The sequence below is a fragment of the Haliotis asinina genome, chromosome 4, assembly GCF_037392515.1.
Source record: "Haliotis asinina isolate JCU_RB_2024 chromosome 4, JCU_Hal_asi_v2, whole genome shotgun sequence".
NCBI lineage: Eukaryota > Metazoa > Mollusca > Gastropoda > Lepetellida > Haliotidae > Haliotis > Haliotis asinina.
In genome coordinates this window covers 77107884-77121712 of record NC_090283.1, presented here as the reverse complement: position 1 = coordinate 77121712, position 13829 = coordinate 77107884, and the positions used below count along the sequence as shown (strand labels likewise).

General features: G+C 37.4%; 1 protein-coding gene across 1 annotated transcript; it reads right to left on the bottom strand.

Moving 5' to 3' along the window:
• Positions 1-7940: 7940 nt before the first annotated feature.
• On the bottom strand, positions 7941-13276 carry LOC137282746 (uncharacterized). The gene is made up of 4 exons (XM_067814533.1): positions 11915-13276; positions 11216-11385; positions 8795-9568; positions 7941-8321 (listed from the first exon to the last, which is right to left on the bottom strand). The coding sequence occupies exons 1-4, from the start codon at positions 13251-13253 to the stop codon at positions 8010-8012; spliced, it is 2595 nt and encodes an 864-aa protein (XP_067670634.1). The 5' UTR covers positions 13254-13276; the 3' UTR covers positions 7941-8009.
• Positions 13277-13829: the final 553 nt, after the last annotated feature.

The window sequence follows — 13829 nt, the reverse complement described above, 5'->3', positions numbered from 1 at the left end:
GAAATATTTCCAAAATAAATAAAGACAAACTACAATTTGCAAAAAGTTAACTAGGCCAGCTTAATACCTCCAACATGAAGTGATTATTAACTTGAAATCAAAGGAATATACAGGACTGTCACAAATACAATCCCAATGCAGCGTACAAGATATGGTCACAGTGCAGTATACAAGCTATAAACCCAGTGCTGTATACAAGACTGAAGCTCAGTGAATGATACATACATTTCATGTATTGGGATTCAGACTTATATGATATGCACTGTTTGTATTGTGAGACCAAACTTTGAGGTGCAGCAGAGATAAAAATCTCTATGACTCCGTCTGAAGAAAAGTTGTTGATGGAATGACAATGCATGATCAGGTTTCAGCAACACAATAATTTTTTTGTTAATACTGTATAAATTAATGAATAATAAAGGTGTGAGTGGGAAAATAATGCTTTTTACCATTGTTGGTTTTGCGCTGGGACTAAAACTGATGTTGACAATGACCAAAATATACTACTCAAAACAAGTTAAAGAACGTGCTAAGTAGTGTGAGTGATGTTTCATACCGCTTTAGCAATATTCACACATTGTACTCATGTGGGGAATCGAACCCAGGTCTTCAGTGTGACGAGCAGGTACTTTAGCCATTACGCTACCCCATCACCCGCTTTCACAAAGCTTACCAATGTCTTAATACATGTACTATGAAGGCTGGGTGATCTGAATCTAGGTGCTCTCAAACTTCTTTGAATAGTATATCATTAGAGAATCTGTAAATGAAACAAACACTCAGTCTGACTTTCAACGGTATTTGTCAGAACAAGAACACACAACACAAACAAATATATCACAAAACTACTGAGAAGGCTTGCAACCCAACTAAGAAAGCTCCTGATAAAATGTTTACAACACAGTATTGCACTGAAATCAACATCCCACATTCAATGAAGTTGAAATGCTTTTCTCTCAAAATGCAAACAAAATATTACAAAAATTATACTGGTAACCATGGCAACACGACCTTCAAAAAGCAGTAACTATTATACAGCTTCTCAGCTATATATGTTGTACATGAACCCACAGCTGTAAAATTAAATAGGACATAGGACATGACTGTAAAGACACTGAATGAAACATTTCACTTAAACGTGAATCAGAAAATCATGACATTGTTCTCATTGGAAATATTCACTCGTTGATGATGATGTTAAAAATCATATATTTCTTTCTTAAGCATCTGCATCTGGAAAAATATGAAATTCAGAACAAAACAACAATAATCAAAATGACAAGATCATGAAGATGTTGAAAAAAATTGATGGGCTTGTAATGTGACACAAAAGATTCACTCAAAATATAGTCATTACATTTAAATGTCATATCTATGATATTTAGGATGCAAACAAGAAAGTTTATGAACCACTACACCATATCAAACGACTAACACATTCCCCACAAACCAATATTCGTTCAACTTATCAAATATGTCACTGTTAGAACAAAACAAAAATACTTTTGAAAATATGTCTGGTCTTAATCTGTTGTATTTCTCACCTTCGTCATAATACAAAAGACAATTCTCAAGATGTTGACATGAGACAAATAAAAAACATGCTCTCTAATAAACACGACTTAACTATGAGAAAGATAAGAACATTTCCATAAACAGTAAACACAGACAGCTATTCTTCATTCTGCAAAGGACAAGTGGCTGCAGGTTTTAAGATAACTCAAAACAAAAATATGTAAACTTTAATGAAAACAAACTTAAGAAATGGTTTGTTGTTGAAAAACATAAAAAAATTCATCAACATATATTTACATCATAAAAAGCAAGCCATTTAAGGAAGGGAGGTAACTCTAATTTTGGAACACAGTATACATACTATGGGGTGGATTAGCCATGTTGAATACATGATAAGCCGAACTGGCTTTACAAACATTGGCTCGAAATATTCGGAGATATTTTTGGAATGGAACCAGAATATAAAACATATTTCTCTTTATCAATCCCTGGGGAGTCTTGAATATCAGTCATAATATGAAACTACTATGCTGCTAAAGATCATGGATACCTGCAAAGCAAACAATCTTAGTAATACATATTGTAGTTGAAGCCATGTAGTTCCACCATGAACATCCAAAGATATCACATTTTCTAATCTATAACTAGCTGTCAGTTATTAAAGAGACATCAAAATTCAGTGTGAAGTATCGTGAAACATTCAGACGAGAACATAAAATTCCTGTAACTAAATATGAAACACAGTGTGATAGATCTTAGTGATACTAAAAATTACAAAAATACAGCACAAATAATTAAAGTGTTTTGAAAATAATATTGTTTGGTAGTTATTAATGGACAGAAAACTTGGAAAAGATTTGCAATGTTTCACACATTGTGTTTTTTATGGTTCTTGTTTTCCTTTGCCAAAGTAAAGTAAAGATTTCTGAAGATTGTAAAGAAATGAAGCAAAAGCTCCCCAGAAAGCTGTCATCTTATTGGCTTAAGAGCTGCACAAATCTTCATTAAAATTGGCACTTTCATTATGATTCGTCATGTCTTACACAGTCAGTGTAATGTTTTTCAACCAAGTCTAATTAAACGTGGCAGTTGAAGAAAAATTCCTTTATAATTAAGCTACACAACATGAAAACTGCATTAGAATGCTGACCCTTGGCCAGTATGATTATCAAGTGTGTTTGTTTACACACAAGAGAAAGTACAGTCACGTGATATGCAAATTAGTCTGGCAAAGATAGCATGCTAAGTTAGCGTTACATGGGAGTGTATCCAATTGGGAGAAAAAGTTCCCTCTATGTTAACTCTCTACACCCAGTGGAGATATATTCCCATCTTCACAAGGTACTGAACCAGGGATAAAGATATGATTTTTAAAAAACTGCCCTTCAAAGAACAACTTCACACATTAAACACACAGAGGAACATTGTAGAAGATGTTCCCCTAAGATGTAATCTATAAATATAACTATGTGAGCACCGTGCATGTGAAAAACATTGAAGGTTTCTTCAATACTTCATGAGCACAGCCATATTTCAATAAACTTAGTAAGGCAATCATTCAGTGAATACTATATATCATCCCTTATAAATATAACACAAAAAGCATAAACATCGAATAGTCTTCAACACTCTATCTACATGGTGTATGACAATATATGACTTTCTTCAACACTCTATCGACATTGTGTATGATAAAATGATATCCAACAAATCCCACCCAGCATCATGATAAAGTGTTTGTCTGAAAAAACACACCCATTCATTCATTCATCCTTCAAACAATGTTCCACAGACAGAGAGCAAGAGTTAGGGGTTTGATCCCCAACCAAATTCTAACAAAAGATGGTGCATGTACCCCTAGCACTTATCATTTAGTGATGAAACATGGATTATAGCTGGTGGTAGTGGTGATCCAGTGATCGCAAAATAATCAGAAATCCCATTATTGCTTGTTAAAAAAACTATTTTCGATTAATCAGAATTTTGTTGTTTCAGTTTAACATTCTTGAATGGAATGAACTAACCACTAAATTTGGCGAACATTCACGAACAAACAAGCACGTAACAGCCTATAGCTTTGTGCTTTGTATTAATAGTTTTGTATTCATCACTAAGGTAAATATTACTGTTACCTGTCTATGAAAGATTTTACATATATTGTGAACATAATGAGAAATACTGATAAATAGCTGTTGTCTAAATAAACAAGAGAAATACATTAGCATTAATTACCAATATACAAGTGTGTAAAAAAACCCAAAATTAGTGATTACAATATAAAGTATACATTACAATGATAAGCGATAATCGTTCACCACAAGTCCTCTGATAATCTTCAGTGGATTCTCAACACTAGCTGGAGGCATCCATGTTGAACTGTAATATGTTAGGTGACTAGCACAATGAAAGCAACAAGGTCCAAATTAGTAGAAGCAGAACCAGGTACAAGCAAACACACACTCATGCATCACGGTAAAATAACCTTAAACTCATCTTTAAAACCCATCTCTCAACAACCACTCCTCATACCCCTGAAAAACTTCTTCTAGCTGGTGGCAAAAAACAGATGCTTTGCATGATGTTTATCTGCAGATATTTAGGTAACACAGATCAACAGTCTTAGTTAACTTAGACTCAGTGTATTTTGTTACACTCCACCACTGAGCATAACAAAACCTAGTAAAAGGTCGCGTCAGGTAAACTTTCAAAGACCAATGACCGTCCAATCAAACGCGAGACAGTTAAACAGATTGAACCAATCAGACAACGGCTACTATTTAGGGATTGGATGCACTTTCAAAATATTCGGGTCACCGACACAGATCTCTCCACAAACAAAAATCTGCATATAACACAATTATTTGACCTGCTTATACAGGCTTTGGGGTTTCTGTTGACATGGTTACCATTAGCTAATTTCTACAAGATGACATCCTTGAATACAGCCCCAAACACCATTTTCAGCGACTGTTTACTCACCGTTGTCATGGTTGTACGTACACCATGTGCAGAAGTGAGCGTACGCTAAATAGCATTCGGAATCGTTCGGGTACGAACCTATTTGAGATAAAAAGTTTAAAAGGTATGTCAGAATGTCCACTTTCGCGATTTGGTAAGCTGTGTTCTGACTGGTCAATCTCAAAGGCTACCTGACGTGACCTCCCATAAGGTTTTGTTAGACTCAGTGGTGGAGTGTAACGTAAAGTACTGAAGATAAGTTTACGTAGCCTGCACAGATCACCTCATTTATTACAGTGAGTACATCCAAACTATATCATGGCAGGTGACACCAGAAATGGCCTCACACACTGTACCAATGTAGAGAATCACACCCAGCTCTTTAGTGTGACAAGAGGACGCTTTAACCATTAGTCTGCCCGACCACCCTAACAATGATAAATGACCAATGGCAGATACTATATAATGAGGGATGACTATATATACCTATATATACATACAAATGGAATGACTGACACCTGACTCATGCTTTCTAAGATTATTCTCGTGTATTTCATGGAAAACCTGGTATTTTGTCTTATTCCACAGAAACATGACTGCTCTCACCAAGTCATTATTGTTGAGAGAGTTTCACTCCTTGGTTCCATGATTTTGACCCACAAGCAAAATACACAATAAAATAAATTAACAGAATACCTGGTACTCTTTAATTTATGGATCAAAAAAGTACAAATAAACAAATGAAACAAACTGTTTAAATATAAAATGATGAACTGCCCTGTAAAAACGCTGGCTAATATAAACAATACCACTAACAGGAATCTCATGGACACCTGGTGCCTTCTGAGGACCTCAGTAAATTTGTCACAGCTTGTGGACATTCCATCCAAATGTGGGTGTTCTTCAGTTGTACTTGAGCTGTATACTTAAAACAAAAAGAAACAGAGGACAAAGTTTTCTCTTTCAAGAAATGTTTCACTTGTCATTATTGGTCATTTTACTTTTCGTGCCAAAATTAAATGATTGTCAATCATCTCTAGATACTGGCTGTCATATTGTATGTTTTTATGTTTGTTTTTTTATGTCATACTCAGTCATACTCATGTAAATAAACTAAACAAGTCTGAGACAGACAATCAGGTGATTGACATCATGAGCACCGATCTACCAAAAACAGATTCAATAACCTGCATTAATGTTGCTTACAAGCTCTGAGTCATGTCTGGCCACAGATACAACTAACCATTGATATGAGTGAGTGAATTTAGTTTTATGCCACACAGCGAAATATTCCACTTTATGGTAACGGTATGTAAATATTTGAGTCTGGACCAGACAATCCAGTGATCAACTGCCTATTGATATGAACATGATGAAAGGCGATGATACACAATGACCGCAGAAAGTGACTCAAAGGTGTAGATGATAAGATTGTCTTCTCTGGCAATTCAAGAACTCATTTCAAAACAAATGACAAAAACATAACATAAATATTTGCACCCATACTTTCTGAAAAACATTCTTATCTCATCTAAAATATGTACCAAAGTTTACTGACCAACAAAATTAGATTCTCAGCAATATTCTGGAGTAATTTCTGGTAGGTTACAACCCTAGGGATGACCTTGACTTCCAACATGAAAGACAACTATCTAAAACACATAGGTGTGGTTTAAAGTTTGACAACCTACTGACCAATTCTAATAAAAACTATAAATATTTGCACATATATCACAGTATATTACACCAACACCAGCACAGTGACTTACATCTTTCAGTCAATTAATCAATACTTCTCTGGTTATCAAATGGGTTCATTTTGTACACACATGAGAAACACAGAACCAGTCAAGCCACCTCAGACTCTTTCTAGAAACAATCATTATGTCTCCAATTTCTAAGCTGGTTCAAGATTTTCAAACGTGAGCAAACACATACATCTGTTTCCACAGCTGATAAATTATTGAAGACAATATTTTTTAAAAAAATAATAGACAGGGTATAGTTCTTTGCATATTTAAAAAAACATCTGTCAATGTCATCCCCAAAAATATCACAATGAAACGTGGGACTTAAGTATATGATAACAGTATACTGAAGTAACAAATATTGTGTGATTCTGAAGACTGGCCATTTTACCTTGGAACTGTAATTGGAGTTTTACTCATATCAAGGATCAAAGAACATTTAAATTTCTTTAGGGGTGAAGTGCTGCAGCATCATTATTTATAGTGATAACAGTTCATATTTAGTAAAGTACTCATAATTTTCTGGCTTTGGTAGTCTTGATGCCATTTATCCAAACACTCATAATGTTTGAAATGAACTAAAGGATGTACTACCCGTGCAAACATTTCACTGTCTGGGTAATCAAGGTCTTATTCTATGATCTGGCCATTTACTGCTTAGTTGAATCTGGGATTTTATAGCATGATGTGAGAAACACTTTCATATTTCAAACTGGCTTATAATCATAAATATCAGTTGAGCTATGTATATGTATAAGGATGTATACAGAGTCAAACTGAATGTAAAATTGAAAGTTTCATTCTGTAACTGGCCATAAACAGAAGGGTTCTTTGCCATTTGGAATCTTTCTGATAACATAACATATTAAAATGATTACCTAAACCATTTTACTTTCTGAGGTCAGGATGGTGTTTCTGAATACAGTTGGGCTCTAAGCCACGCTGTTCCTGACCTCAGAGACTGGCTTTACAAACTCATGACAAAAATAATACATGTAATTTCTGAGGTCAGGATGGAATTGTTGTCCATAGTTGGGTTCTAAACCACTCCATTCCCAACCTCAGAGACTGGCTTCACAAACTCGGAAAAAAAACAATAGGTCAGGATGGAGTTTCTGAATACAGTTGGGCTCTAAGCCACTCCCTTCTCGACCTCAGAACTGGATTCACAAACCCACGATAAAACAATACTTTCAGAAGTCAGGATGGTGTTTTTGAATACTCTTAGGCTCTTACCCACTCCCTTCCTGACCTCAGACAAAAACAATAGTTTTTGAGGTCAGGATGGTGTTTCTGAATACAGTTGGGCTCTAAGCCGCTCCCTTCTTGACCTCAGAACTGGATTCACAAACTCACAAGAAAACAGTACTTTCAGAAGTCAGGATGGTGTTTCTGAATACACTTGGACTCTAAGCCACTCCCCAACCTCAGAGACTGGCTTTACAAACTCCCAATAAAACAATACATGTGCTTTCTGAGGTCAGGATGGTGTTTCTGAATACAGTTGGGCTCTAAGCTGCTCAATTCCCGATCTCAGAACTGGATTCACAAACTCACGATAAAACAATACTTTCAGAAGTCAGGATGGTGTTTCTGTATACACTTGGGCTCTAAGCCACTCCCTTCCTGACCTCAGAGACTGTATTAACAAACTGACAACAAAACAATACTTTCATAAATCAAGATGGTGTTTTTGAATTCTCTTAGGCTTTTAGCCACTCCCTTCCTGACCTCAGACAAAACAATAGTTTTTGAGGTCGGGATAGTCTTTCTGAACACATTCTGGCTCTAAGACACTCCCTTCTTGACCTCAGAGACTGGCCTTACAAACTCCCGGCAAAAACAATACTTCATGAGGTCAGGATGATGTTTCTGAATACACTTGGGCTGGTCTCCGTACAGATTAAGGCGACTGATCTCTGGAGTCACATGATATTGGTATGTCTCATTACGAAAGTCTACCTGAACTGTAACTTCATAGATGGCATCACTGGGATGTGTCTCCAGGGTAATTTGGTAGTGAGCTTTGTCAAGGTCAACTGAGCTACTGAAATTAGCATTCCTTGAATCTGGGTCACTCGACTTTTGGAACTTCAGCACCTGGGGAAAAAACCATAAATGACATTAACAGTTCATATTCATATCGATTAGAATTATATAATTGGTAAGTTGTTTCATGCCATAGTGACTCAGCAATATTCAAAGACACAATCCAGTGATTGATGTAATGATACCATGACAGCCAGGTCACTGAACCTGACCACTTGTGCTCCTCATGAATTAAGCCACAGTTGTTGGGACCAATGTGGGAATCAGCTAGGAAACTTGTAAAGGGAGACAATCCTGTCACAGTTATTTTAGTGAGCACAGTCTTATGATGCTTTTGGCAATATTCAAGCAATACCATGACTGGAGACATCAGAAATGGACTTCAAACATTGAACCATTGTGGGGATCCAAGTGATATCAAGAAACCGATTCTCCACAGATATTTAAAGATAAGACTGAATCCCTAAGCTGAAAAATGACAGAGGCGCAAAAGTTCGATGTGAATGATATCTGTTGAACCTTACCTTCTCATTGGGCAGAACCATGTAAGCAGTGTATATTCTCTTCAGACTTAATTCCGAGCAGTTGCCACGAAACTTCTTTGTGAGTCCATTAATGTACTTCACAACCTTCTCTGACGCTGTCACAACAAACTTATCCTCGATGTCCACCTTCACTTGATGAAGACAAGCACACCAGTGGATGTCAATCCTGGCCGAAGCACAGGTTCGGGTATCTGGAATGTCTCTTAATACACTCATCCCCCTCTGTTCTGGATTAATGGGGATTGTCAATCGTTCAAGATTCAGCAAATCTAAAAATGTTTCATGAATGTCGAACGGTGTTGTTAGACGTTTACTATTCCGTTTTAAAGCTGCATTAGCTTTTGGATGTTCATGACGAAACCATGGCGGCAACACAAGTGACATCATTGGGAGTCTCTCTTCAAGCTTGCCCTGAACCGTATTCCGCACCTTGCTGTATCTGGCACCATGGTCACCCATGACAACCAGCATTGTGTTGTCAAGGTAACCATCCTTCTGAAAATGTTGCAGAAAGTCTACAAGATCTCTATCCATGTACTCCCCTGGGTTGTTGTCCCAGTGAGTGAGTTCCACACTGAAGCCAAATGCAAACTTCGAAACATTGTTGTAGCTGACAAAGAAGTCCTTAAGGTAGTCTAACATGTAGATGTGGTGTTTGGTGGCGCCAGTGGTGTACCTTGGACTCTGAGACCGAAGTCCGGACTCCCAGATGGCCTGCCAGAATGGCCGCATATAGTGGTCAGCAGGAGCTTCCTGAAACATTATGAAGTGAGTGGGTGAGTGAGTGAGACTGCTTCAATGCTTTTATGTTCAACGCTGCTCTTACATATATTTTCCTGCTATATGGTGACAGTCAATACATTGGGATACGATGACATGTGTCAATACTGTCAACCAAGTCAGCGAGTCTGACTACACAATCTCATTAGGTGTCGCTCTCTACCAATTCTCGAGTGAGTGAGTGAGTGAGTGAGTGAGTGAGTGAGTGAGTGAGCGAGCGAGCGCATGCGTGTCTGAGAAAGAGAGGAGAGAGAAAGAGTGCCATGGAGAGACACTTAGAGAGGAGTCAGTCTGTCAGCCAGTCAGTGAGAGTATCAACTGATGTTCTAATGTGATTTTAACTTGACATTTTAAACTACAACCACTTATTTATTCCTATCTCTACTCACTGCTTGTCAAAATTTGACCAATCTGTAACTGACATATTAAGCAGTGTTTCAGCTATGGATGAGCTGCATGTAAGTCACAACAGGGCAAGGACATTAACATGGACTAGTACTTTACTGAACTGGATATGCTTAATGTTAGTACACTACAGGAAAATAATGTCTGTTTTCACCAATTTGCCAGTTTACTTTGTTCAAATTCACAGATCCTTGGCACAATTTCATTGTTGGTATAAGACTCAAGTCATTTAGTCTGATCTTGAAGGTATCCCATGTCAGCAGAATTGTTGAGTTTCTTCTTTGCTAAATATAGCATAACAATGACACTATCTTTCTGCTACACAATATCCATCTTGTTTGGTCTTGGAAATTTAAAAATGAATATTTACTACAAAATGAAATAATATCAACATAAAGAATGAAGGTACTGATTCAAGACACAAATCTTACTGCATCCACTGTATCAGGATGTGCGTCTCCTCTCCTCGATGTTCCAACATTCAGGGTGTTTTAGCTGGAGCAATGTAATGTTTGCAGGGCTTGTTTATGTTTAGGATGGGTACCTGACTGCTCCAACATAAGGTAACAAGACTGGCTAGCACACTGGCATAGATTAATGTGACAAACTGACAAGAAATTAATAATTTGTAGCTTTTGAATTAGTCCTGCTATGATTCACTTGTCTTTTCTTTGATTCTCGGGGTAGCTTAGTGGTTAAAGCGTTCATTTGTTACGTCAAGCCCTTGGTTCAATTCCCCACATGGTTACAATGTGTGAAGCCATTTCTGATGATTTTGCTGGAATATTACTAAAAGTGGCGTAAAACTCGCTCACTCACTCACTCAAACCAAACTGTATCACTTCACAACATAACTCATTAATCTGTTTTTCTAGAATCAACTATTTATGACGACTTTCATGAAAATGTCTTACTTGGAATTGGTATGCTGTTTATTTTAGAGTGATATGCAAAATGGAACCATACAAGAGTCGAATTTGAGTCATTAGGCTGTAAATGGCATTATGTGTTGCTCTACTGCTCTACAGAAATTATTGAAATGTTTCACCCTAAGCAACTACCTGATTTTGTGATACCTGCGTTTGTTATTTTTTATTCCTTCATATCACACATAATGTATTCAAGATTAAATGTTCACAGTCACCTCACAGTGATTTGTTACAGCCCTGTTGTCAACATGGGATGGTACACTTGACCCTATCCCTGTGTGCTTACCTGGAATCCATTAAAGCGCAAGTTGAAGGTACCAATGGATGGCTCATCTTCTGCAAACAGGGTGGCGTAACCGGCATCCTTGAAGCGGTTCCACACCATGGGGTAGACGTCGACAAAGTTTGCATCCTCCTCCTCCTTCCGCACCTCCGGCAGCTCCACCTCCGTCTTACCTGGACACCACAGCAACATTCCTCAATACTGATATAACTGAGACTGTCTATAGCTGGCTTTTAGTTCATTGCGCCTAACAGGCAGAATGGTTGTATGTTCCCCAGGGAGTTGAAAAAGTGACGGGAAGTACAACAGTGTCCTATGACCAGGAATAGTAATGTACATAGCTCCATGAGTAGGCAATGTGCCTGGATATAAGTGCCATATAATCAGACAATTACTATTACTAATGACACAGGTAAAGAGTATATCCTATAAGACAAAAATGCCAAAAAATATATGCATGCTTAAAATTAACATGAATTATAACTTTCCTGTTTATTGTGACCATGCTAGAGGTTGGGAACATTCAATTATACAATCAATCCTAGAAAAAGGATTTGATATGTTCAAGAAAAGAAACAAGATTTTTTTCCATTTTTAGATTTAAGTTTCATCAAAACTGAAAAAACAACAAGAAACTAAATTTTACCACATTTTACTGACAAACTAGTTGTAATGTTTCCATCCATTACATGTTAGTCTTACCTGTTAAGATGGGGATCAGGGCAGCAGTGGTAGCATCTCCTACAATGTTGTAGCCATCCAGCACTACTGCCCCTAGCTCTTCTTTCAAATATCGATAAGTCAGCGGTAGTTTCCTCTGGTAGGACAACTGTGACATTGAATCCATGGCGATGATCAGGATGTTCATATTGGATGATGGTTTTGTCATTTTGGATTTAGCTTTGGCAATTCTTTCAAAGACTTCTTGCTTCGGAACAACTTGAACAAGAAACTGATCAAAGTCTTTATCCATCCATTCAGCTCCCATGAAGTGTTGGTAGTCAAATCCCTCGCTATCATCTAAGCTCTGCCCAACTGCGGGATTAATCTCGTCAGAATTTCCACCTGGAAATGGTGCCATGATATCGCCAGCACCATTCATTGGTTCTTTTAACTCATCACCAGCCTTACCTTCCTCAAAGTTCAGCTGATTTAGTTTCCGTGCTTGACCATTCTGTGAAAAAGCTGATGCATTCCATGTTTTCAAATCACCAAAAGAAGAATTTGAATTTTTGTCTAAATGTGACTGTTGAGAAAAATGGATCACATCTTTGAAATTGTTTTGGCCAAATACATCATGGTTATGTTTGTAATTAATTTCATGAAAGGAACCATTTTGTCTTTTGGGAAAATACTCCTTTTGGCGCTTATATTCTATTGACATAAGTCTTCGGAATCCAGGATAAACGTCATTGTTTTCTTCATCGTCCGAGCTCTTATAGTTACACTGTATTCTCAGAAAGTCATGATTTAGTATGAGATCATATGGAGGTGCTGTCTTTTCTAAGCTCTCTGTGTAGGTAAAAAAGTCATCAGTCATTCGCTCTATCCCAAAATATAAGCATTTGCCAAGCTCTTTACCCTGCAGCACAGTGCTGTTGAGCCGTGCAACTCGATTGTGTAGGTAAAACAATCTCTTCCCAGTACAGTTCAATGGCGGCATGGAATGGAATGCATCCTTGTTGCTATCATGTTTCAAATCCAGATGGGGGTGCTGACAAGTCTGGTTACTGATTTGAGATTTTCTACGACTCTGTTTTTCGAAAATCTTTTGAAAAATCAGAAGTCTTTCACGTCGGCGTTGTTCTCTGATGTAGACCTCACTGTTTGTGTCTGGCATGCGAAATGGAGAGGACTTGTCATCTGTATTGTAGTCAGCAGGGTAGCGAGCGTCCATGAAGTTGACGCCACATATGATGTTGACGATAACAATGATCAGACCTGCTGCAAGAATCAGCAGAATCTTCTTCCCCCTTGCAGTTCTCCTCCATCGGTTCAGAGCAAACACCATTGTCTGAACATTTCCTAGAAAGGGGAACATAGAAGTGACTTGTTTGACTATAATGACCGTCCACTGTCCATTGTCCTAATCCTGTATCTGACGCCTGGTTTGGTTATCTTGGAATTTTCCAGGTATTCCAATGGAAATATGTCTGGAAATTGAATAAATAAGGAATTACTTGCATTCATTTTCAGACAGTGTCGTAACAAAACACACAGTGTACTTTTGAACTTAAGCAGAGATCATTATCTTACCTCACACATAAATATCGTTTTCTGATTGGCTAAATGCTCTTCTGTTATTTTCAAAGTACCCCACTTACAAGCAAGGTACATTGCTATGAACCCCTGCTGCCAATGGCAACTCATTCGGTACTTTATGGCTTTATGGTAGTACTTCTTTATCTCAAATAACACTGAATTACTCATGATACACAGAAATTAATGACGACTTGCGAATGCAAATCAATGGAGAGGAGATAACTCTAAATTTGTTTTTTTTGGGTGTCATCCGCAAAATTTAGTGATAGCTACAAAAAGATTTGCCTCGTATTCCAAAAAATATATTTTGACAATACGTTCAAATAGTCCCGGTGAATCTTACAAGGGGAATTAC